Here is a 27,252-nt window from a genome sequence, read left to right on the forward strand (position 1 = left end):
CCACTACATGTAGGATTTATGATCCTTTGTCCTTAAGATCTTCCTAACTTCACCTCTCTTAGGATTGTCAGAGCATGTGATTAAATAATCTAAAAAAATGGTAAAAACACTACAATTAAAGCGTGAGTGAAAATTCATAAGAAGTGAGTTAAACTTTTGGTAAAAATGTTTAAGATTTTTTCTACACCCATCACGTTTGAATTGATGTTTAACAGAATTAAATGGTAAAGAAGTACAAGAAGGCATAAAAGCCACCCTTTAAAAATGATGATATGCACAATTTATTATTTGTATAACCTTGCAAAAAAAATGTGAGATGTAATTGTTACCCTCTACAGACAGTTTTTAAGAAAAAACATTACATTCACAAAATGACACAAAAATACAAGATAAACCTTTGGCAAAGAAGATTAAAGGAAGCCTGCCGAATATTGGCAAACCATGCTGTGGCCTGAAGAAACCAGGTGGAACTGGTCAGGAATACACCAGTGACTGCATAATGCCAACCCGAAACATGGAGGTGGGAAAGTGCTGACATGTTGCTCACTGAAATACTGATTGATAAGACGACATCCCATAGACACAGCAAATATCACACAAAGGTTTTTTGTTGTTGTTGATTTTAAACGTAAGCCCATCACCATGACCATTATGTCCCCTGACTGAAATCCAAAAAACCTTCAGTGTATTTTAAATTGGAGAGCAGAGCACTAAAACCAGCTGAGAGGGTTTAATTTACTCCGCTAAGGAACGTGGTAGAGTTAAGTGACGATTGCCATTGGTTTGTCTGTCTGTCTGTTTGCCCGTTAGCAACATTACTCAATAAGGGACTAATGGATTTGGATGAAATTTTCAGGGAAGGTCAGAAATGACACAAGAAGCAACTGATTAGATTTTGTCAGTGATGTGACTTCTAGTCTGGATCTATGGATTTGCTGAAGATTTCTGTATCATTGCAAGATAGCGGAATGGAGTCACTGTAACAATGTCCCCTTAAAGCTGCTGTCCGGAGTTTGAATCGCAGCGTCTCCCAAAACACTGTTGGTCCCACCCTCCCTCTGATTTCACCCCTTTATTTGTGCACGCACGCAGTACCTGACAGGAGTGCCCAGAGTGCTGCAGCATCTTGCCTGTTTTGCTGTTTTCCACTCCTCTACATTTAGTACATTTAGTAAATAATAAAGGAATTACATTAGAATGCTGTATTGAGTCTAACTTGTCCTAATACCAAAATAACATGAATCTGCTAGGACGAACTAGTAAAGTTTCAATATGTGATTACACTCGTGTATCCCTCTCAATGACATTGTTTATCAAACTTAGTGCATTTACGCGTGTATATGTGTTACATTGTTTATTTATTTCTATCTAGAGTTCAGAATTGCATGACACCTCTGACGAAGAGTATGTCCCAGACGCCCCAACATCTTCCTCCAGAGGTCGGGCATCTAAACGAAGCCGTCAGGCGGGCTATGGAGGCCGTGGTCGGGGAGCGACGTGAGCACCCCGAGCTAAAAAACGTCCTGCAGTCTCTTGGCCTGACAAGCCGTGGGATTGGTAACTTTTCTGGAAGTTGCTGATCCCTGATGCTCTCTCCTCCACAAGCAAAACAAATGTGCGCGCGGTTGCGTAGTGCGTAGCTCGCCCACCTCTTCATGGGCTTGCTTGCTGTGCGCGTAACCGTTGATTGACAGCATAACAAAGCGGAAGCTCGAACTTGATTGGTCGGCAGCGACCGGTGCTTTTTGGAATAACATGGGGGTCTATGAGAGGAAGGCGGAGTTGATGAATAAATTTTCATATCGCGTCATACTGACATTATATTATAGTATCGAACGAGACTAACACATTTAAGCTTTGTTAAACAATGATACATAAATTGAAAACAAATGGAAACTCCGGACACGAGCTTTAAATCAAGTTGTAGAGCTTGTAGGTCACCTCAGATTATCCTACTAGTGATCACCTTTGACCCTTGTTCCTATTTGCTTCTCCCAATCTGAGCCTGTAAGCATGTTTAGGTCCTCTTTGTTCCGACTATGGCTCTGGAAAAGGAGAGGCTGTTGGTTGTGATTAGATGTTGTCTTTAAGTTGTCTCCATATTGGGCCGTAATCTAAATTTGGCATTCCTCCCAATTTCTTAATTACCCAAGGTCGAAGAGAATCCTCAGAAGTGGTGTTGGCAACGCTCACATGAATGTGCTGCTTTGTTGTATCACTGCTCCTGATGTCGGTAAATCTTGTTCTCAACATAAGCCATCTGAGTCTCCAGAGTGTCTCTGAGTCTGCTTCCTCTCGAGATTGCAAAATTCCCCAACAACTACAAGTGAACACTACGTCAGCTGCTTGCTGATGATCACATGTGGTCATACTACAAATCAACAACTGCGGACCACGAATTGTTTCAAGATTTCATCTGTCGCAAATCACACAACGACTGAGCAGCCTTGGCAGAGTACTGCGCTCTCTGAGTGTTTTTCTTGTGTTTTTAATGTACTTTGTCCAGCCTGTCTGTTTTCATTGTACATTATTCGTTTCTATGAAGATGAAACCATTTAGAATTATTTAATAGTAATGACATTGTACAGAAGTGTACTGATCTAATGTACACTGCCGAATGTAGATCATATTGGTTTATCTCTGTTAAGGACAGAAAAAAGAAATCAAATAAAAATCCCCAAATTAATCAGTAGTATCTGCAAATTTGACAGTCAAATTGAAACTTTAGATAGATGTATGTGGCTCAGGTGGTCGAGCAGATTTTCCACTGGAGTGTCCATGGTTCAGACTTTGAACTCCAAGTTTCTCTCGATGACAGGCGAGCACCATGCATGGCAGCTCTGCCATCATTGATGTGTGAGTGTGTGTGTAAGCAGGTGAATGAACACATTTCATTTTTTTTTTGTTGCATTTTTTGTAGAATCTAAAGTTAAGAGATACTATATAAACTACTGTTCAAAAGTTTGGGGTCGTTGTGCAATTATGTTAGCACCTGAATAAAAGTGTGAATTTTCATGAAAAACATGATATTGCCTGAGTGACTCCAAATTTTTGAATGGTAGTGTAAGTGTGAATGTTGTACCATTCCCTAAAAACACAAAGAGATAATTTTGCTTTGACTTAAGAGAGGTGCCTTTTCCCCTTCATCTCCCCTTTGTTTCCTGCTGGATTCTCTCCACAAGCATGTCCCTGAGCACTGACTTCTCTTGTGGATTTTGTTGTTGTGGAGTAAAACATAGCTTAGGAAGAGTTGCATCTCCCCAAAAATATGTTCCTATAGAACTAAACTGCATTCTCAGTTACACTGAAGGAAACACAAGTTTTATATTTGACATTTCTTCATTGATTGTATAAAGAGATGGACAAATCTTCTGTGATGGCTCCAATAGATTTTCTGCAGAGCAGTTTTAAAGCTCAGTGTGGTAGTTCTACGACCATCCCCAGATAGCAAACTATGGGTGAATCAATGTTGAATCTATGTTGAGACCTAACGTAGAAATTATACAGAAAGCGCAAGGTTGATAAAATGTTGAGTCAACGTTTGCTTTTCAACCATAAATCACACTTTACCCAGATAGCAAAAGATGTTAAATCAGTGTTGAATTAGGGTTAAGAAGGTTGAATTGTGGTTACGGTTGAAGACTGATGGTTGGATCAACGTTGATTCAACAACATTTTGTCAACATTGAAGTTTGTGTTTAAAAGATGCCATTGAATCTACATTGTATTTTGGTTTAATTAAAATGTTTGACAGGTCAATGTTTAATTAATGTTGAATCTATGTTTGCAAACATGTAATCTATGTAAGCAAATGTTGACTCAACATTTTATCAACCTTGCGCTTTCTGTATAATTTTGACGTTAGGTCTCAACATAGATTCAACATTGATTCACCCATAGTTTGCTATCTGGGTCTTCTCAATACAAGACTTCCCTTAACTTATACCAAATGCAAAAGCAAGCAAAGACGTAAAGCATGAGTAAAAGTAAGGCAGGCCATGCTAATGTCTTTGTGCCATGGAACATGGGAAAATCAACCAAGACCAAAATCATTGTTAGTATCAAGCTGTAAACATGTTTATTTCTGCTGTAAAGTTGAACATTTTAACAGGACTGATTTTTGGAGACAGCCTGAAATAGCCACTAAATGAACTGCGATTTTTAGCACTTCCATGCTTGCCTCATTTTAAAGCAACAGGGGTGGCTGCTTGCGTATGGCAGATTTTCTAATCTAAATATCTTTGCTCTTTATCGTATTTTGTTTCAACTGTCACCACTTTGCAGCCAGCCAATCATATATTATATGTTGAGGGCGTCTTTTCCTGGTAACCCACAAAATGAAGGAGAAGCTTCAAACGAGTTGTGAAAGGGTGTATTTTAGCTGGAACCATGATATTTTTTGAAACATAACCGAGTAAATTGGGTAACGCATACATCAGTCTACTGAATCAAAGCCCTGTTCAGCCCATAAGCCACCACCAGCCCCGAGCATCCAAATGTGGGCTTTGTAGCTCTTTGAATAAGTAAACGCTTCATGCTACATTTTACTGCTACCTCGCGTAAGAACGTCTCTTCATTTGAAAACATAATTCAGAATGCAGTTTAGATGTATAAGGATGTAATTTTTGGGAGACAGTTACTCAGCAAATGAGTTACGTAAAGCCTTTCTCTCTCTATCTGTCTCTGTGTGTCTGTGTTTGTGTGTATGTGGGTGTAGGTCACAGTGGAGTAAACCAGCTGGGAGGTGTGTTTGTCAATGGGAGACCTTTACCTGATTCTACCAGGCAGAAGATAGTGGAGCTGGCACACAGTGGAGCTCGACCATGTGACATATCCAGAATACTGCAGGTATGGAACTGGGTACAGGTTCACATTAATATGGGTCAAAGGCCAGGCAGAGAAACACACAGTAGGAATGTAACCACGCACTGTGTCCTGCAGGTTTGGTGTTTGGTATCCATTTACATTGTATATGGCACAGTACATTAAGAGTGTCCTCTCAAGAAAAATGATGGCTCAAATGACTGCAACTGACTGATATTTGCATGAATGATGTTGTCTGTTTGGGGCAAAGGAAGAAGTATGACAACGACAGAGCTACTGTGCCTTGCAGTGAGGAGGTCAGGGTAGATGATTGGGTTGACAAAACATCTTTCCTTGGCACTAGAGACCACTGCTTGCTTCCTGATTTCTGTGTTCATGTAAAAGAGCACTCCACCGATTAAATGTTGCATTCCAGAATGCAACTAAACCTAGAACACCAATTGGGCAGAGTGGGACACTGCCCTGGGGCCCCAGGTTTCCTACATATCTTGTTTGTCTGCATGAAATTAATCAGTTCTAAGTAAATTAGAAATTTGTTGGTTGTGTTTTCCCCTGGTCCCTCAGAAGGATAATCCAACTATCAATGCAACACAACCACCACAACATCAGTTAACATCATTTAAGCCAGATTTTGTTCAGCTGCTTCTGGAGCCACATGAAGCTTTGTGCATCTTCTTTGTACATATAGTACACATAACACCTTTAAACATACAGTATTCATTGCTATAATTATTCCATCGACTGACCCAATAAGATGTGTGCTGTTTCTGTCTCCAGGTGTCTAACGGCTGTGTGAGTAAGATCTTGGGTCGGTATTACGAGACTGGTTCGATCCGTCCTCGGGCCATAGGAGGGAGTAAACCCAGAGTGGCCACTCCAGAGGTGGTGGGGAAGATCGCTCAGTATAAGAGAGAGTGTCCGTCCATTTTTGCCTGGGAGATAAGAGATCGTCTGCTGGCAGAAGGAGTCTGCACCAATGACAATATACCCAGTGTAAGATCCTTCTGTTTTTCAGCCAAGTAGTGTGTAATTTAAAAGCTTTGCTCAGGACAAGACAGAGCTAAAGTTTAAAAGCCAAATGGATCACACAGATACAGTTAAGAAAATAAATAGGATTTAAATCTCATTTAAATTGTTGCTGTATATGAAAATTTAAATCAAGTGAAGGGCATCAAAGTTGAGTGAAAAAAAAATGAAAATTTAGGGTTTGAGGATTTTGTAATTTTCTACTTTTACGTAGTCACGGTGCCTGTTTTATAGTTGATAATCAAACTTTCCATGTGTAAAACAAGCTAGTGTGTCAACAAGAGACACTCATCAAAAGATATGCAAAGAATGACAATTAATTCGTACCACAATACAATGTTTTTATTTGCTTCTTAGATGACCTTACAAATTAAATGTGACACTTTTGTTTTGATCAAGGATCAGGAAGGGAATGTGGCTAACTACAGTAGGAAAGCGCAGTAAAAAAAATTTGCTTTATGGGCAAGCTGGGTAAATGTTAGCAAAGGTAAAAAGTTACAATTATAGTGAGGTTTGGTGCTTAAAAATGTTTCAGACCAGTAAAAGTCCAGTTTGAAAAGCCAACTAAAGACGCACTGTACCTGATTCATTTGTGGGCAGTGATTGTATAGGTGGGTAGAAGACCCTACTGGTCAATAGGCTGATGTAAACTGATCTATGTGACTTAAAAATGAAAAGGTTGAGACACTAATATGGCAAGTCTAGCTTCCACACAAAAAAACAGCTACAACAACTGGCAATGTGGAAGTAACACATTTCATTACATCTTTGTAGTTTTTCTGTTAATGGACAAAGTAAATCTGGCTGATAGTTGACAGTGAGTCATGTATTTGGTATTTATCACCAGGTTTCATCAATAAATCGAGTACTCAGGAATTTGGCCAGTGACAAGCAGCAAATGGGCACAGTGGGAGCTGAAGGGATGTTTGACAAACTCAAGATGCTCAATGTACAAACTACCTGGGGAGGACGCTCAGGGTGGTATGCCGGGACTACACTCTCTACTACTGGTAAGGACTTACTTTATACTACTCATCACACTACTACAGTGCCGTGAAAAAGTACATGTCCCTATTTTGAATTCTATTTTTTTTTTCATTTCTCCGACTTAAATACTTAAGACCATCAAACAAATTTCAATATTAGACAAAGAAAACCAAAGTAAACACAAAATGCAGTTTTTAAAAGAAGATTTAGTGTTTTAAGGGAAAAAATCTATCCAAACCTACATGCCCTATGTGAAAAAGCAATTGCCCTCCTTGTGAAATCACAAATGAACTGTGGCTAATTACACTATTTTGGAAAGCAAGTTCAGTTTCACTGACCACACCCAATGCCTGATTATCTCCAGACCTGTTCAATCAAGAAATCACTTAAATAGAGTCTGTCTGAAAAAATGAAGTCAGTCTGAAGATCTCAAAAAGCTGCAACAAAATGCCCCGATCTAAAGAAATTCAAGAACAGATGAGAAATAAAGTCACTGACATCTATCAGTCTGGAAAAGGTTACAAAACCACGTCTAAACTTTAGGACTTCAGTGAACCCCGATGAGAGTCACCATATCCACAAATGAAGAAATCATGGAACAGTGGAGAATCTTACCAGGAGTGGCCGGCCAACCAAAATTATCCCAGGAACACAGCAATGACTCATCTAGGAGCTCACAAAGGAACCCAGCACAACATCTAAAAAACTGCAAGAATCCCTAGCTTCAGTTAAGCTCAGTGTTCATGACTCAACAATAAGCAAGAGACTGGGCAAAAATGGCATCCATGGCAGAGTTTCAAGACGAAAACCACTGCTGACCAAAAATAACTTAAAAGCTCATCTTACTTTGCAAACAAACATCTGAATGATCCCCATGATTTTTGGAAGAATGTTCTATGAACTGACGAGATGTAATGTTGAACTTTTTGGAAAGTGTATGTCTCATTACACCTGGTGTAAAAGTAACACAGCATTTCAGAATGAGAACATCATACTGTACCAACAGTCAAACATGGTGATGGTAGTTTGATCATCTGGGGAAATTTCAGTTGTTGCTGCTGAGGGTGGTCCAACCAGTTATTAGGTTTTGGGGACAGTTACTTTTTCACACAGGGCCAGGTAGCTTTGAAGTTTTTTTTTCCCCTTAATAAATAAAATCATCATTTAAAAACTGCATTTTGTGTTTACTTGGGTTATCTTTGTCTGAGATCTACATTTGTTTGATGATCTTAAACATTAAAGTGGGTAACATGCAAAAAAAAAAAGAATATGAGAAGGGAGCAAATACTTTATCACGGCACTATATTTCCACTCTTCTATTACTAATTCTACTAGAATACTGCAACAATACTCACTGCCACTGATGAGCCAATTTCTGTTTTTTTGAAACCAAATATAAATGCTAGCACAGTCTCCAAGCTATGCACATATACCTATAACTGGCTGAATTTAGAAAAATGGTATAGACCAGAGTGAGGGAGACTATAATATCTATAGAAAGAGAGAGACAAGAGAGACATAGTCAGCAGATGGAATCAGACAGAATAATGACCAAGCACATGTCCTCTTATCTGTCGTCAGAGCAGTATAAGTTTTAATTGGCTGTTGTTTTTCTTCTTTCTGGAATGTTATATTTTGATTTGGCAAAAAAAAACCTTAACTGATGGTAAGTAGTAGCTTTACCCTAGAGCTTTCAGCTGCGACCCTCTGTTAGTCTTTGTCAGCAAATGGAATTGAAAGTTAGATGTTAGCTCATTTACCAAACCGTCATACATCATTCTACGAACAGAAGTTTGACTAGATTTTATGACTTGATCATAAAATGACAACTAAGCCAACTCCATCAACTGATGAAGCTGAAAGCCCTTAAAAGTAATTGGACTTACAGTTGATGCAATGTTTGTGAATGCTTTTGTTGCTTTGTTACTTTCTAGACTATAATGTTGAAATAGATTTTTAAAAGATCATTTGCAGCATCCATTTGTAGCAATCATTCAGCTCATATCAGCTCTGCATCTTGGACCTGGGACATGTGACTATATGTTGAGATGGACAAATTATCCTAAACATCACCCATAGGTTTTCTACAGAGCACCTTTGAAGCTCAGTAGCCTGGTTCTGTGTATTGCCATTTTGGCAGTTCATCACTCCTCCTAACTCCCAGCTAATCCAATAATAAGCAGAGAGGTGAAGTATGACTGAAACTAAGATGGTGATGCGACTGTCTTTGGGCCAATGATGCTCAGATGATGACATAACTGTCTTCACCTATGTGTCCACCAAACATATTCTGTGTATATAGATGGACGTAGCATCTGGCTCCAGAATTGAAGCCAACCCGGAAGTGTCAAAAACTTGCAATATCACGCCGTCCGCTAGGGTTGGCTCCAAAAAGCTTTTTCTCCATAGACCCCAATTCATTTTTGGAAAAAATAAAATTTGATAGACTGATGTTCTACAGCTCAGGATTTTGTTCCCGTTAGTTTTCATGGTCAAAATGAGAGATCAGGTGGCCGATCTTAAAATAAATCAATACTGAATTTTAAATAAATCGTTAAAGTTGGCGGAGCCAGGGGGCGTGGCTATACTTGATAGACAGCAACAGAAGCCTCTGCGGTAAAATGTGGGCGGGATAAGAGAGTCCTCAGCCAATCCTGCCCCGAGTTGCTCTCCGGTTCAGTCTGTTTGATGACGCTTTTTACGTCACTGGCTCCAAAAAATCCAAAACGGCGACCAGGAAGCAGCAAAATCCGGGCTTCATTTTCTCGGCATTGAAACCAACGGGTGACATCACGGTTAGTTTACGCCTGCCACCAAAGCATATATAGAACATATGCTGTTTACCACTTTCGTTTACCAAATCCATCCATCCATCTAATATCTATAAATTACTTCCTCATTAGGGTTGTGGGGGGTTTGGAGTCTATCCCAGCTGACTTAGGGTGAAGGCAAGGGACACCTTGGACATGTCACCAATCTATCACAAACAGTCACACTCACATTCAAACCTGCAGACAGTTTAGTGATACCAGTTAACATGCACAGGGAGAACATGCAAACTACATGCAGAAAAATCCCGGGAAGGCCGGGATGTCAATCTGGGATCCTCTAGCTGCAAGGTGAAAGTACTAACCACCAAGCCACTGTGCAGCCTGCGTACCAAATCACATTCCACAAACTGAAGCAATACCTTCACTAATGTTTGATTACATCAGTATGGTGGTGCGGGGGTTAGTACTGTTCGGTTAGTTCACATCTTCTCCCTGTGCATACAAGGGTATCATCTCAGTGCTCTGGCTTCCTCTCACAGGCCAAAGACTTGCATCTATCCATCTCTATATATGAAAGATAATGCATGTTAAATGTAGCAGCTGTAGTAAATTGTCTCCTTGCAAAATGCACATTATTCTGGCTTTCCTCTTCCTTCTATGTGTGAGTTTGTGTGTGGCTGAGGGCCCCATTTGCTGTGTAGAGTAGGCTCATATGCTGCTCCTCCTCCCCCAGCCCTCTGGGAATACAACAGCGAAACAAAGTCATACTCTACTACGACTGCTGCTGCCTCTCTCGTCAACAGCACGTTTGTTCCTGTTTGTGTGTGTGTCTTAGGGAGGGAGAGTGGGCGCCTGCTCTAATTTGTGTCTCTTTCTGCCTGACTGACTATGACACTGAGCAATGGCTTCATTCTGTTTTGCAGTCTACGTCTGTTGGGGATAATGAATAATTAGGCTAGCACCACAAATAACACGAGTTCCGCAGGGAGCCGGAGTCAAGTCCGTGTCTGCTCAGAGACCACATGTAGAAGTGCTTTTTAATCAAGCATAAAATAATTCATGGATTTGAGCATTAGATATTAAATTGCCTATTATACTGACTAATAATACACCTGTTAGAATGCAGCTTAGTGATGCGAAAAAGAAAATACATTCCATAGAAATTGCTAGTATTTTGACATATTTTCATGCATATTTAAGCCTCGTTGATATAGTGTCTACAGCTAGAGGTGATGTACTTATACAACCCCAGTTTTAACCAGTGGAACCATGTTTCAACCGCAAACATATTGTACTTATTATCGCAGCTCCAAAAATATATTGAAAAAGATACCAGAATGATAACGAGCAAAGGCACTAAATTAGCTACACCAACAATAGTGTATTAGATAAACATACAATAGATTTACATCCATTTGAATGAGAAACTGTGTCCAAACCTTTGACTTGTAGTGTAAAATAACAATAATATGTGTATATGTGACCATTATTGAAACTGCTTACAAAACTACTTGAGCAGAGTTTTGAGCCACTGGTGTTTTTCTGACCATTTTAATGTTTTTATTTTATTTTTTATCCAAGCTCATACAGCTTTTTGAAAAATAGTTTAAAGTTTTCTGTAGTTAGAAAATGATTTCACAAATTATCACGTTTGATTTACATAATTTTCTTCATCACTACAAAATTCTCCGATCCATGTTGACTGCATACCTGAGCTTTAACCATGACTGGTGTTCCTTCCTTTTTAATGTTTCCTTTCCTTCTTTCTCCCTTCCCCGGTGTAGAATGTCCGCAGGCGGATGGAGGGGAGAACACTATATCAGTCAGTTCCAATGGTGAGGACTCGGAAGAGACTCAGATGAGGCTTCAGCTGAAGAGGAAGCTGCAGAGAAACAGAACATCTTTCACGCAAGATCAAATAGAAGCACTGGAGAAAGGTAACTGACAGGCATCAGAAGATTGGTACACATTGCAACATCATATACTGACATACAGGTGTGGACCGTTGTTTTACACCTCATCAAAATAATTCTCCATTCCCCATGAACAGTCTTGAAAAGCAAAGCTCTTTGTCATGTGTGCCATTGGTTTACCATAGAATATGTTTTTAAAACTATACTGCAATAAGCAGGAGAGTTATGCTATTTCTGTGTTAATTAAACAGACTATGAAGTGGTTGCAATGATGTACTATTAATCTGAGACCTGCTTGTAATGCAGTATATAAATTGCGACACTGTCATTGATTGCACATACAGTTTTGCTGCATCTGTACTCATTTGTTTTCTAAATGGTAGAACGAGGATTTACTTGCTTTTTTGACTGCATATTTTTAAAGCTTTTGCTGCTATCAACAGTTACACCCAGCTTTACTTTAACGCGACATGCTGGACATCATGCACCTTCATTTTCAGGAGGAAGGAGTTTTCCATCTCAATTTCAGGGAAAGGGAAACTGCTGTCTTTAAATTTTTTTTTTTTTTTTTTTTAAAAAGCAGTTTTGGATAAATGTGGTAAATCATACATTACTTAATAGTGATTTATAGGAGAATTATTTCAAAGTGAAAAGTTATTGTAGGCTGAAAAACATTAACTTAGTGCACTGTAGAAGCACAGTACACACACTTAAGTGTCGAAACATAGTACGAAAAATTGCCTTACAGTGAAAAAGGGGAAGGTTAATAACGTATAAGAACTGCTATTAGCAAAACCGCTATTATCATGTATTGATGCCATATATTTACATGACAAGTCTCCAAATTCTTTTGTTCTAGAATTTGAAAGGACTCACTATCCAGACGTGTTTGCCCGGGAACGCCTCGCTAACAAAATAGACCTTCCAGAGGCAAGAATACAGGTAGGCACAAGATCACTTGATTTAGGCCTGCAAAGCAAATACTCCATTTTTATTGAAACTGTGACGAAAAAAAAAATTACACTGTGCTTTCATTTGTATAATGTACATCATTAAACACAAATAACTTTATTAGTCACTTTGAACTACACAGGTTTGAAAGGCCCTGTGACCATCACTGTGACATTTTAGATCATTTTGGCTCTCCAAACATAAGTCTGTTCTGTGTTGCGTAAGGATGTTACTGCCCTTGATAAGACAGGGCTTAATGCAGTGGGGGTATTGGTTTCATTACACCACTTATGCTTGTGTTCCAGATATGCCATTACAACCATTCATATTTTATCGTGTACGTAATTTATTTATTTTTTTAGATTTGTCTGTAAAGAATGCAGCTAACTTCCCCAAATTGAACATTTTAAACTTTAAAAGTAGCATTTTGTATCTTTTATGCGTATTTTTAAGATGCTGCAGATTTGGTATGTATTCATGCAACAAGTCCTCAAATTCATACGACCGTATCGGTCGTATGCACCGTGTACCGGAATACGACCCGTGAGAGCGTATTTACGTTAGCCCCCCTACGGGGAAAAGGAACACATTACGGGATTTAATTCATGAAACGGCTTTTCCGTCGCAAAACGGCTTTTTCCTCACTTTCCCAACACGGGTTTAGGGTTATGGTTAGGGTTAGGGTTAAGGATAGGGACAGGGATAGTGTTAGATAAAACTTTGTTCATGCTGACGTTTCACCTGCGACTCCGGAGTGTCGATATTTACTCAACTGCTAGAGGTCGCATACGTCAAAATGTAACACTGGGTCGTAATACGGGCGTGTACAGACGACCTATGTGGTCGTTTTTTGTTTGAGGACAGGCTGATTCATGAGTGCTTGAAATAGGGAAAGACGGCCTACAAACAACATTTCAAATAGGTCCACCCAACAAAGTAGAAATGGCTCTGACTACACACCAACATTAATGAAGCCCCCAAATTCCTAAACTTAGAATGTTCACATCAGTTCAGTTTGGTTTTATTTATACAATGCCAATTCACTAAGGTTGTCATCTCAAGGCACTTCAAATCATAAGGTGAAGAACTTACCAAACAATTGTTAAAAAAACAACAAATTCAGTTTGATTTGAGCCTCTGCTTGGTGACAGTGAGTAGAAAAAAACTTATTTAACAGGAAGAAACCAAAGAGGATCAAATGCTTGCTTGTCCAAGTATGTCAAAAAAGTATTTTTTCTTGGGACGTTTTTATTTTTCACAAGCAGTGGGTTTATTTCACATCTTTTATTATTGTAAGTGTAAGTGTTTTATTTATTTCTATTCTGGAATATGTAGGTATGGTTTTCCAACAGACGAGCGAAGTGGAGAAGAGAGGAGAAGCTGAGAAATCAACGTCGTCAGGTGACCAACTCCTCCAACCATATTCCTATCAGCAGCAGCTTCAACTCTAGTGTTTACCAGCCTCTACCACAACCTACAACACCAGGTACTGACGGAGCCAAACACCAACAGAAACAACCACTGGTGTTACTAACAGCATGAATGTGATAAGCTCTGTTCTACTGTGTTAAATTAAACCCAGTAAAATGACCGTGGGACAGCAAACCGACCCTTTAAAGTGAATAAGATATAGTTGTAAACAAAAGTTTATATACTTTATAAAAGACCATGTATATCATGGCAGTCTAGAATTTTCAAGGACTATAAAAGTCTTAATTTTCTATGGAATCATTAAAACACTTGTCTCTGTCACAAAAAAAAAAGCTATTATGGATTTGGGTTCTTTCAAAAATCTATTATAGATCTTCTGGAAATATGACAAAATCTGCTGGGGCAAAAATATACAGACAGCAGTTCTAATATTTTATTAAATGTTCCTTGGCCATTTATACCTCAACTAAGTGCTTTGGTAGCTGTCTTTAAGCTTCTGGTTGTATCTCTGACCATTCCTGTTAGCTTTCTGACAATGGTTTGTATTTTCAGCACAGGGGTTTAAGTCAGGAAAGGCGAACCCAGTCTAAAAACCTAAATTTTAGACCAATTTAGTCTTTTCTTTACCATTTTTGATGTGTGTTTGGGGTCATTGTCCAGCTGCATCCAAGACCCAACCTTAAAAGGTTCCTGATTTTAGGTTTTCCAGAACAATGTGGAGGTAATCCTCCTTCTACATTATTCCATTTGCTTGTGTAAAGCACCACTTTCACCAGCACCAGAACAGTCCCAGAGCGTAATACTACCACCACCATGCCTGATGGTAGGTTTGGTGTTCTTGGGATTAAAGATCTCACCTTCTCTCTCCCAAAGATATTTACTTTTTTTTGTTCGATTTGACCAAAAGATTTTCCTCCAGAAGGCATTTTCTTTGTCCATGTGATCAGCAGCAAACTTAAATTGAGTCTTAAGGTTCCATTTAAAGAGGAAAGGCTTCTTGGTTGCACTGCAGCCTCCCAGACCATGGAGATGAAAAACAACCTTGACTGTAGACACTGACACCAGCAGATTTTGAGCTGCTTTTTGGTGATTCTTGGTTGACTCTTGACCATCCTTACCAATTGTCTTTCAGCAGCAGATGATAATTTTAGTTTTCTGATCATTGCAATGACACAACTGTGCCGAGCACTTTATACTTACAAACAATTGTTTGCACAGATGATTTTGGGAATTGGCTCCAAATTACTTTTCTGACTTGTTCTGCGACCGTTTATCAACATGGGTTCTTCTAAGAGAAAAAATGCAGAAAGTGGCTACAGTCCGTCATCAAAAGTTTTGACATATGCATACTTTTTGGTGTTCTCTGATCGGATGGTTCCTGATTTAAGGTGTGACTTTGGTAGCTTTACAATGTATTTTATTTAGACAAATAATTTTTGTTATGGATATACAGACAAACTTTGATTTCTTATGCTCTTAAAAAACAAAAAATGTTGGACTGAAACTCAGGCATCAGACTGAATAACTTAACATGCAATCCACTACATATTTCTCTCAATAATACTGTACACAACTTTTGTGTTATCATTCTCTCCTTTGGCTATCCCTGTCTCTTCAGTGTCCTTTTCATCAGGATCCATGTTGGGAAGGTCAGATCCAGTCGGCTCCAACAGCTATAGCCTACCAGCAATGCCCAGCTTCAGTATGGCTGCCAGCCTGCCTATGCAAGTAAGCTTTATTTTACACAAGAGCACAGTACACAACTACTCTGTGGTCTGTAGCAAAGCATTGTCACACCTAGGGCTCTGTTTTGTGAACCCAATGGCACAGCGCAGATCTTAATAAAGTGCTCCCAGCCCAGTACACCAATACTACCAAGCTCATTGTCATTGGTAGGCTCACCTGCAGCAACTTTGTTGTGCTTGGATACCTAGTGGACCTGAGACAATACATTTCACCAATCACATCATATGTCTCAAGATGCTTTACAGAACCCACATGCCTGAACCCCCAGAGCAAGCCTTAAGGGGACAGGGGCAAGAAAAAGCTCCTTTTTAAGAGGAAGAAACCTTGAGCAGAACCTGGCTCATACGGGGGGACCCATCTGCCACTGGCCGGGCAGGTTGAGAGAGACAGAAGAGGTAGAGGGGATGGGGGAGGAGGACAAGGAAACACAAAACACATGTTGGCATACATGCATGGTATGAGAATCATAGATGATACGTAGAAAGTGATGCATAATGAATACAGAGTGACTGGGGATATACAGAACAAGCCAACACTGAAACTGATTCATAGGTTTACTGTTATGGTTTCAGGCTCTGGTATTAAATATACTACATATGTAGCTTGTAGTGAGATGCAAACAGTGTGCAGATTAATAGCATAGTAAGTGCAATGCAGAGTAGATTGTTATACTCTGTTTGGACAGTCATGGCCAGTCACCCTCACAACTTTCATTCCATTTAGACACAAAACTCCTTCTTGTCATAACATATTTACAGGTCCAATATAGTGTGAAAAGGATACAACGGCTTTATATAAGTTGAAGTCACATTTTAAGATATATTGAAGATCCTACACTCAATATGATCTATGTTTGTAACAGTACAGAGTTTATCATCCCAATAAGCATTTGCACTGTAGTAATTTATCAAATTGACATGTTAGTGTGAACACAACCGAAGAGACTTCATTGATTATTTCACAACAGCTTCTTGCAATCACATAATAGAAGTGAAAAAGTGAGGGAAACATCAAATAAAGGGTTTGTGTATTGTTAGGGAGGGTGTGTACTGATCTGCTCAGACCAGCTCAGAGAGCAGGGAATCAAGGGGCAGCACAAAAGTCAGTCTTAATGTATAATGGAATGTTCTGGTGTGCTTCCTCACCTTTAACCAACACACTTATAACTAGAGGTAGAAATGACATCTTAATGTAAGGGAGTATTTGTCTTTGGCTGGAGCTGTATTCATGTTTTGATTACAGGCGCTTAAAAATGTATTTGGGAAAGTTTCCTATGGATGAACAGGGCTCAGTGTAAACCCCCAACCAAGCTTTTTTTTGTGTGTGTATGTGTCTGATAAACTGACATTTTTTGATCTGTACTACACATTTCAAACTGAACTTGGTGCACCGTATTTCATCTTTTCCACTGCATCTTTGGCTGCTGACCCATATCAGTCACCCCTTACATGTTTTAATGCAGGATTATATTTCAGTCTGGGTACCCATAGGATTTGATGTACAAAAATGCCAATTGATTTAGTGATTTTCAAAATGAATTTGAAGAAAGTTACCTTCTTATTAAAATGATGTAACAATATTGATGCCAAATTGCGCTCTGTGGGCTCTCTGCTGTTTTGATCAGTCATATGAATGTATTTTTCCAGGCATCCAACCAGACCTCTTATTCCTGCATGTTGCCCACCAGCCCCACTGTAAATGGAAGAAGCTACGAGACATATACTCCTCCCCATATGCAGCCACACATCAGCAGCCAGTCAATGACAACCTCTGCAACGTCATCAACCGGTAGGACGATACAAAGAGCCTTCTGGTAGATGCTCTACATACCTTCACTTCGGCCTGCACTGGTGAGATGCAAATTAATACACTCTGACAATGACCTGCCTGTCCTTCTTTCACCAGGTCTGATTTCCCCTGGTGTCTCGGTTCCAGTCCAAGTTCCAGGAAGTGAAACGGACATGTCACAGTACTGGCCACGCCTGCAGTGATGTCTCACCGCGGTTGGCAACGCTGGCAGTCATCATCACTAGTGACTACAGCAACAGGACTTTATAGGTCAAAGTATGACCTATCCTATCTTTACAGCTTGAATGTCAAAAAAGACCTTTTATTGGTTGAAATAAGCTGTACCACAGCAAGTAAATATTCTCATTTTTGCTTTTGAGGAAAAGTACAACCAAATATTCAAACTAAATAGGACACAAACAATTGGGATTGTCTTCATAACCGAAAGGATTTTAATAATACTGTAAACAGGTACAGATTCAGCTCTGAATGGATCGAAGGTCTTTGAGAGTTCTCTCAGCGGATCATATCCATCAGCTGCCATTCAAAATCTGGTGGCTTTGGACAGTTTGGCGCTAGTACAGAATGAAAAGCTCTAGCTTGAGCTTTACTCAGGGAGCACAGAAAGGTGGACCATCTATTGGTAACAAATAAGCTCCAGACAGAATTAAACTGCTCAGTGTCCATTTAGCCATTCTGTGGGAGGCATATTACTCACATTTTCCGTTGGTAACTTTAATAGAGCTGCTGTGATGTTGACTTAAATGTAAAGGGAAGAACTTCATGAAACTTGAAATGAACTGTGTGCTATGATTTTCTTGCAGCAGCAGTTTCCAAAAGCCCTTGCCTCGAATGTGTACAGAATTTCGGAACATGGAGTCTGGTGATTTGTGTTTGGTATTGTAAAAACCCTGACATGAATGTGATCTCTTAACTGGCATGTCTGTTTGCTCCATCGTCACAAAATTCATCAGTAAACCAATGACTGGACGTCTGTAAGCACAACAAACACTTTGTGAGGTTTTAAAAAGTGAACATAAGATTGTGTATGGGATGTAAATCTGTTTCTAATTTCAAAGTGTAAAGCATTTGTCTTAAGTGATTTGGGAGGGTTTCCACAATAAAGTTATTTCAAATGTACTTTGTTTAACAGATTACTAGAAAGTGCATCAAGAGATGTTTTAAGCCTGACAATTGAGAAAGTCCTTGCTGATGTGGCTGGTGCCTTTCCCACCTGAAACTGAGAAAGGAGATGTCCGCCCTGGACAGGATCACCGGTCCACTATATGGCTTACAGACCATCATGAGTGTTCAGCATGATATCTACTGCCAATTTTATGTCACCAAGTGACCAAAGTACATGTCTCTGACTATGGTAGGAAGCCAGGAGAAAACCCATGCAGGCTTGGGAGGAACATGCAACTCAACACAGAGAGGTCATAGATATAAATAGATATACTAGATGCCTCACCGGCCAATGAGTGATGTGTAAGTGCGCCGCCATCTTGGAACGGGAGCGAACGAGAGTAAACAAACCAGCAATAAGCGTGTTTATCACACACCGATTGACAACAAATCTCAAAATGCCACAGTCTTGTGCGACCTGGGGCTGTACAATACAACGCAACCCAAACACAAGGGCACAAGGAATCACATTCCACAAGTGAGTATGTCCTTTCCATTGACCTTATCACAGATTTCACCAGATATTGTAGCAGAAACCCATGGTATGATACCAAGACGTTGTCAGTCTGTCACTTCCACGATGCCATGATCATGTATAGTTGGCTTGCGTATGTTGCTTGTCAATGAGCTACAGCACCTGTCAAGTTTGAAATGAATTTATTTGTATGTTTGCACCAATATACAATTCCATAATTGTTATTCATGTGCTCTTCAAACAATAGTTTGTGTTTGTAGATGTAGCCCTGATGTGGCTATATCTTTGGAGAAGTACACACAGAGATGACAAATTGGGTTTCAGAAATAAACTCATACTGAACTTAGAAAAGGATATATTGTTTTTGATGAGCAGTTAATGAAATCAATATTATATCGAGCTTTTTTTCATGCACGCATGGAACACAAGTAAATTGAAGAATTTAGGCATGGTTCCAACTTTGTGCCAGCTTTGAAAATTCTTTAGTAGTAAAGCACTGAAAATGAGAAAAGAGAAAAACCCTCAAAATTTTTATTAACTTAATATGAAACTTCACCGTAATTTCAAGATAATTGTTCAAAGATGTTAATCCCATATGGAAATGCGGCACAAAAAAGGAATAATCAGTAGATTAAATAAATAAAACTTAGAAGCTGCTTATCATGGTGAGAAACCTGACATCACAACAGGTCAACACAGCAAACAGTTGCAGGAAAAGGGTCCCTAAAACTTGTTCTGCTGATTGACACCATCTCTTTGGGAGTGTAATCAAAAGACGACCTCGTAAGCTTTCAAATGAGCCATACCATGTCGAAATCTATGCATTACAAGGAAAGTTATGACCGGAATACTGTGTCTGTGTAATGGTCTGGCATGTACCAGACGTTGTTTACAACTTCATTCCCGTTCTAAGATGGCGGCCGGTGACGCATCGCCAGCCTATGCTGGACAGTGGCGTGAGGCTTCTATGATTTCTATGAGAGAGGTCAGCTGGTATGAACTGGAATGTTCATGCTGTGAGAGGACAACTTCACATTCAGGTTGTCATCAGTCAGATCAGTCAATAAACCAGGGACACTACAACTCAATCAGTGTGAGAGGGGCTGATGAATGGTCTATCTAATTATGTGCTTCAAAACGGTGCTCAAGATTAGGGGTTTTGCTTTAATTTAAATGGTCAGGCCCTTTTATACTGCATCGAAGCAGTCAAAAGTGAAAGAGACAAAGGTATAATTCAGGTAGCAGGTGTTAAATTTTGGGCCCTACATAGTTTCATAAATGTAGCCACTGCAAAAATGCTTCTTGACCTTTTCTCTTCGGGTGACAACCAAATTATAAACTTTGGGTCATATTTTTGGAATCAAACACGGTAAAGAAAAGGTGCTGTTTGCCCCAATGCTTTGATGGTCAATAATTGCAATATTACAATATAAAATATCAGAAACTGTTCAGGTTCAACAGTTAAAGATGATTTCAGAGACATGAAAAGGAAATCACAGTACCTGAGAACCTAGGCCTGGCTTCCTTCTGTTCATTAACCCTGAAAATATAGTGACTATAAAGAGTAGAACAATAATCAATATGATGTCTGAGTAGTGTTTTAGTTGGACCCAAAAGCAGACGCTAAGGCTGAGGTGTCACGGAGAGGTAGTAAGTGGAGACTGACCCAATATTGCATTCGTGGTCTAAATTATGGACCCATTCTGCCCTGCAGCAGCAGTCACATTTTGAGGGAAATGTCTTTGTGACTTCCTTCCAACCTCTAACAAAGGTAAATCTGTGTTTTGAACACAACTTCTGAATTGTCGCAACAAAGACCAAATCCATTGTTTTCAATACAGGATACAGAGTAGGGAGGAATCGGTGGAGAGAAGGGGAGGACTTTGTAGATCTGAACTTTCTAAAAGACGCAACAACGTAGAGTTACATCTAAGACATCTGAAGGCAGGAAATATTATTTTCATTTCAACTTCTAAATATGTAACTTTGATACACAGAGATGAGTTTTCAGAATGTCAACCATCAACTGCAAAGAAATGTCAACATTTTCTACAGATATGTTAAGGTACCAGCAGCACTTTCTTGGGGTTAAGAAAGATCTAATTCTGGTTTAACACTAAAACTGTAAACAGTGACTTCAGACACAAATATGTTAATCCAAATTTAACCGAACTGACATTCTCTGTGTTTGGTTGGGTTTTCAACATGTGGTTTTATTTCCAACTTCTGCAAAATCAACTGCTTGACCATCACATCTAAAAAAAAAATCTCATTGGTTGAAGTGCAATTCTTTTTGAGGGTGAATTCAAAGCTTTCCCATTTCCAGATACATTTAGCCTTACAAGTCCAGGAGCAGAAACCAGCAATGGAATGACATCACTTACTCACACACAAACCTTCTAAGTGCCACGCAAATGCCACACACTGCAAATCCAGTAGTGAGCCATTGTGGAGAAAAAAAAAGAAACATCTCCTACATCTCTTCTTTTGTTTCATTCATTCATTCATTCATTCATTCAAGTTGTCATTTCTTTCTGCCCTCCATTGGCCAGCAGGTGGCTGCAAAATGAGAATGAGGTCAACCTCTCCTCATTTACCTAACAAAGGACTGGAAAAAAGAGAAAGAGGAGCTGATGGCTGTCACAGAGAGAAAGAGAGAGGGGTTCTAAGACAGATTACCTGCAGCTCCATGCTCAAAAGTTTCACTGCATTTTGCATCACATCATGTCAGCACCTATCAATTACTGTCTGCAACAAGCAGCATTACAGGAACTGTAGTTATCAAGGAGTGTTTGGAGAGTGATCCGTTCTACCATCCATCATTAAAACAAGAGTGATAACAAGATATCAAGATTATTAAGTTATTCTGGTCCTAACTGGATCATTGTGTGTGTGTCACAAAGTCACAGATTAATAAATGCAATCAAACTTTCCTCCTCCTATCTGAACTTTTCTTTCAAACGTTTTGAGGAAACATATATGATCAATTAAAAAATGGAATTATTTTAATCATTATTGTGAAGGCCCTCAACCAACACTCTACAAGCAAACAAGTGCAAATTGTTGCTGATTAAAACTCCACCTGAACTTCAGTATCTTGATCATGCTGAAGATGAAAAGACTATCAAATCTGTTTTTAAAGTTTGTGGCCGCAACAGATCTGCACTTCTCTCCACAAATATCATGCCTTTTGGTAAACTCACGGCAGACTGTCATTTGCCGTTTAGTGACTGCTGCTCATTCTACCATAAAGACCTGATTGGTGGTTTCTCTTCAGGAAGGTTCTCCAAAACTCCACAAAGGTAACTGTGAGTACTTCATTCACAGTCACCACTGTTTACTGTGACTTCATTTTCCATGATGTAGAAAATCAACTGTGAGACGTGTTACTTTCCTGATCCTGTTTAATGAATTCAATTAGACGCAGGTGGGCTTGCAGAAGCGTGCCACACCTAGTCCACATAGGCAAGATCATTTCTTGGCAGTTAACTGTATTTTTCCTGATAAACAAATAAAACAAAGCCGACAAAGGCACATTGAGGTGGTGGAGAATCAATCCATCGTTATCTATACACCACTTACTCCTCATTAGGGTCGCGGGGGAGCTGGAGCCTATCCTAGCTGACTTGGGGCGAAGGCAGGGGACACCTCGGACAGGTCGCCATTCTGTCACGTTTTTGGACTGTGGGAGGAAGCCGGAGTACCTGGAGAAAACCCACGTATGTACAGGGACAACATGCAAACTCAATGCAGAAAGATCCTAGGAAGGCCGGGAGACAAACCAGGCATCTTCTAGCTGCAAGGCGAAAGTGGAAACCATCAAGCAGCACCACTGTGCAGCCCTGGTGGAGAATCATTCAATTCAGTTGAGTTCTCTCACAGTAAGGTTGCAAAGTTTCCTCTGGATTAGCAAGGTTAAAACCATCTGCCAACATAGAAAATGGCCTCAACAAATTAAACAAATGAGAGAACAGTGCGCGCTCACATGTACACAGGTAAAAAAAAAAAAAAGAAGAAACAATTCCTTTTTACCTGTATATATACATATTAATGCTGTAAACAAAGTTTAAGAATGTCTTCTCACTGGGACGTGTTTTCTCCAAGATACCTTTTTGCAATATTTTGTTGCTACTTCTTGTGGACATTTTAGTTTATTTTAGTTTATAAATATGTCACTTCTAAGAATCAGTAATGTCAGAAAATACCACTGATGATGCATTACTGTAGGCAAGATATTTCTTTTTTTTTAGTGCAACTAAATCAACCTCTGAACAAAAGATGGTTTTGTAAAATGTTTTGGTTTTAGTTCATTTGTCTGTCCATTACATTTTCATTTTGACTTGATTAGCAAACCAAAACTGCCGCACATGTCATCATAGTCTTGTTTTAGTTCAGCTGATTACATTTAGGCTCACCCCATCTCTAATTGGTTGAACCATGATGATCATGCAGTACAATCCCAACATTACTTTTAAGAACAGTCACAAGATGTAGGACTTCCTGTACGTAAACAGTTTTAGCTTAAAAAAACCAAATTGATCCTCAAATGCTGTAGAACTGCATCAATTGAGTGAAAAAATGTGCATGTGAATACGTGTCTGTGTGTGTAAGTCCTCAGGCATAAAGAACAGAAAGAGAAACAGGGAGACAAATGAATGAGGAGGGAAGAAGAGGATATTGTTGTTAGATGAATGAAAGGGCAGCCATCCATTCATTCAGTCAGTCAGTGACAGCAGCTCGCTGTCACAGTTCTCTCCCACAGCTGCTGATATCTTCATACAAATAATCATCATTTACATTCTAATTAAATATCATCATTATGTTGATCATTTACATCCTAATGAAATGCATTTGCATGGTAATCATAGCAGGATGGAATTACAGAAAAGCATTCTGTCTTTTCACAGACATAAAGAGATGGATGGACAGAGTGGACTGACAGAGATGAAAGCAAACTGGAATGAAACGACAAGGAGCAGATGGGAATCAGCTCAGTGTCGGATTCTCTTTGATATCTTTCTTTCAACCGGGGAAAGAGCACCTTAGTAAAGAAACTGTTACTGTGATGAGCTCTGGTGACGAGATAATTAGTGTCACCTGTCACTGGTTTTAATGCTGCGTCTGTAGAAGCTATGAAAGAGAGAATGGAGAGTGCTGGCAGGGCCCCAACCAACCTCAAATCCCTCCAGTTTGAGTTATTGTTGACGTTCTATTGAGCTCACTGATGACATTGATATGTCTGACAACTGAAAACAAGCACCCAATGAGAAGTGGATAAAATCAACATTTCTAAACTGGTCATAAATAGATGGATGTGCATTCTGATCGCTCCACAGCTCAAGCTGTAGTAAAGGATTTGAGAAACCGAGAATTTTAAATCCTCGTGTTTTTCAACAGTTTTCACCGTTGTTTATTGCAGCTTATTCATGGTCGATCCCATCGCAAATATACTTTACATTTTAATAGCTGAGGGTAGCTTGCTATCTTATCTTTATTTTATACCTTTGTTTTATTAATATAGCATATCAGCAGAAGGGAAAAACTTTTTTTGCACACTTCATCCTTGCTGTGAAATTTGTGTGATCGGATGCATCTTGTTTCCTTTATTAATTCTTGAAATGTGTCTAGAAAATGACTGCTGTCCACCTGTCACAAACTGAATTGATTCGACATAGCTTAGAAGAGGAGACACTTGTGTACATAAGATCCCACAATCCACGCTACATACAAGGACAAAACCGAGCCATTAGTCCGTTCTGTATACACTACCAGTAAAAAGCTAAAAGTTCTTTATTTTCAGGACTATTTACAGTGTAGATTCTCACTGAAGGTATCAAAGCTATGAATGAACACATATGGAATTCTGTAGTAAACAAAAAAGTGTGAAATAAGTCAAAACATGTTTTATATTTCAGATTCCTCAAAGTAGCCATCCTTTGCTTTGATTACTGCTTTACACTCTTGGCATTCTCTCGATGAGCTTCATGAGGTAGTCACCTGATTCTGAATTTTCCGTAGGTGTGAATGTGAGTGTGATTGTTTGTCTCTATGTGTAGCCCTGTGATAGACTGGCGACCTGTCCAGGGTGTGCCCTGCCTTCACCCTAAGTCATCTGGGATGGAGTCCAGAACCCTAATGAGGATTAAGCAGTGTATAGATAATGGCTGGATGGACAATGGCCGTGTACTAAATGCTTGGCAATGACAATTCAAATTCACTAGTAACATTAGTATCAATGTTTGAAGTAGTGTGAGGTTCTTTTATTGCGTTGAGATAGTAGGAGGAAGTCAAGTTGGAGCGAGTGAGACCATTTGAGATGTTATAGTTGCTAGGAGTAGATGTATCATATTTAAAAGAAACGACAAAACGTTGTCAGTGATGGTATATAAACCTTTCATTGTTACATTAATAAATAAAAGTAAAATGAAATAAAAATATCTTTCAAAATACGCTACGTCATTTGTATACAGTACTTGCGAAATAACATGATTCGCATATTAAAGAAATTAACACTGAGTGCTTGTCACTCTGGAATATCCGTACACCTGCTGGAAACAGTTACTGAGACAATTCTCTTTGGTAAATATGTGATTGTAAACTGTTGACAGTGAGGTGGAAAAAAATTCAAAGTCTGCTTCTTCACTTTCATGATGCCTTCATGTGGATCATATGTTGAAGTGAAATTTAGAGAAAGTGAAATATGCATGATCTACTGCAATAAAATGAACTCTGCTCATAAGAAAACACATTTAGAAGACTTTGTTAGTAGAAATTAGCCCAGGTACGTAAAATCAGTTGAAAACATGTCAGCGGGGAAGAGTACTTCTAACTTCAGTCTGTGTTAAAGTAATCTTTGGTAAAACACCTGTCACGGTTGCTGTGACTGAGTGGAGATTCACCCACACAAATTCCTCTGTGCACAGTGTGCTTAGCTAGGATCTACCTGCATCTGAGAAATTAAGGGTGCATCAGGAAATTGTAATGTCCCAAAAAACAGTTGTGCAGCAAGTCAGGAGTTTTTGGTACAACTTTATTCATATTTTGCCTTGAGGAAATATAAAGAATTCACATGATTATTTGAAGAAGTTTTTGTTTTCAAATACTTACACATTACCAGCAACATGGCACAACATGAAAAGAAGTGCTTTTCTTATTGAAATATGCAAAAGTATTTTTCTCTAAAATTGGTGAATAAAAATGAAAAATAATAATTTTCTCAATATTGATCACCAAACTCAATTCACCCGTATCTTCTATTGTCGGACAACAATTTTAGACATTAAAGTTGGTTAGAGGGAATCCAAATGATCTACATCAAATTAGACAGAAAACCCCTAATCAAATGCTACACTGCCTGTTGGAGTGATAACCGAGTGGCCAGTGTGTAGGCAGAGTTTTGGTGTGCCACGCTAACTTCTAAGTCGAGTCCTCTAAAGGCTTTTGCTCTCAGTATTAGAAGCTTTTCCTCAGGACAAAAGAAGGGTTAGGCTGCTCTGCACATCAAATGTAGAGGTCATACTGATCCACGTATCAAATAAAGAGGTTGGCCTGGGCCACACACTGGACACATTTAATCTGAACCCAGCTCTTCTATTGGGACAGATAGCTCAGACAGACAACACACAGCCAAACAGACTTGCATCACCTCTGGCAGCTTTGAGTGTTCCTTCTGTTGATGGCTTTTTCTCCTTTTCTTACTTTCTACTGTGCACAATCTCCTTATGCCACAATAGCGTGGAGGATCCCTTTAGACCACAATGCCATGCTGCAACACCAGAGACAATCCTGTCCAGCTAGAAAGCATGACATTCTCTGCTGCTCAGCTTCAATTAGCTGTGCTCTGATACATCTCAATACAGCTTCAATACAATTTAAATATGGCTCAAAACATCTCAATTCAACCTCAGTGCTTCTCAATGCAGCTTCAATACTCCATCCCAACATCTTAATACGGCTCAGTACATCTCAATGCAACTGCAGCAGATCTAAACACAGCCTCAGAGCGGGCCTATGAGGCCATTCAGCAGCTGAGATTCACTACCTGAAACCCGCAGTGTTTTGGGCTCAGTTTGTTGTTGCTGTGGATGAATGAATGGCAGAATGGAAGGAATTCCAGTTGGGATGCTCAGTCAAGAATTTAGCTCGACTCATGACG

At 39.4% G+C, this 27,252-nt stretch overlaps 1 protein-coding gene across 2 annotated transcripts in view; it reads left to right on the plus strand.

Moving 5' to 3' along the window:
* The window catches only part of LOC110968839 (paired box protein Pax-6-like), a 32,935-nt gene extending 14,378 nt beyond the window's left edge, over nt 1–18,557 (plus strand). For both annotated transcript variants that reach the window (XM_051951702.1, XM_022218843.2), the window contains 9 exons: nt 4,718–4,848; nt 5,602–5,817; nt 6,698–6,860; nt 11,393–11,545; nt 12,381–12,463; nt 13,808–13,958; nt 15,522–15,631; nt 17,296–17,437; nt 17,555–18,557. In XM_051951702.1, the coding sequence (XP_051807662.1) occupies nt 4,718–4,848; nt 5,602–5,817; nt 6,698–6,860; nt 11,393–11,545; nt 12,381–12,463; nt 13,808–13,958; nt 15,522–15,631; nt 17,296–17,437; nt 17,555–17,640 (1,235 nt within the window). In that variant the 3' untranslated portion in view covers nt 17,641–18,557. The remainder of the gene's footprint in view (nt 1–4,717; nt 4,849–5,601; nt 5,818–6,697; nt 6,861–11,392; nt 11,546–12,380; nt 12,464–13,807; nt 13,959–15,521; nt 15,632–17,295; nt 17,438–17,554) is intronic.
* The last annotated feature ends 8,695 nt before the right edge of the window (nt 18,558–27,252 follow it).

The sequence above is a fragment of the Acanthochromis polyacanthus genome, chromosome 8 (genome assembly GCF_021347895.1).
Source record: "Acanthochromis polyacanthus isolate Apoly-LR-REF ecotype Palm Island chromosome 8, KAUST_Apoly_ChrSc, whole genome shotgun sequence".
Taxonomy (NCBI): Eukaryota; Metazoa; Chordata; class Actinopteri; family Pomacentridae; genus Acanthochromis; species Acanthochromis polyacanthus.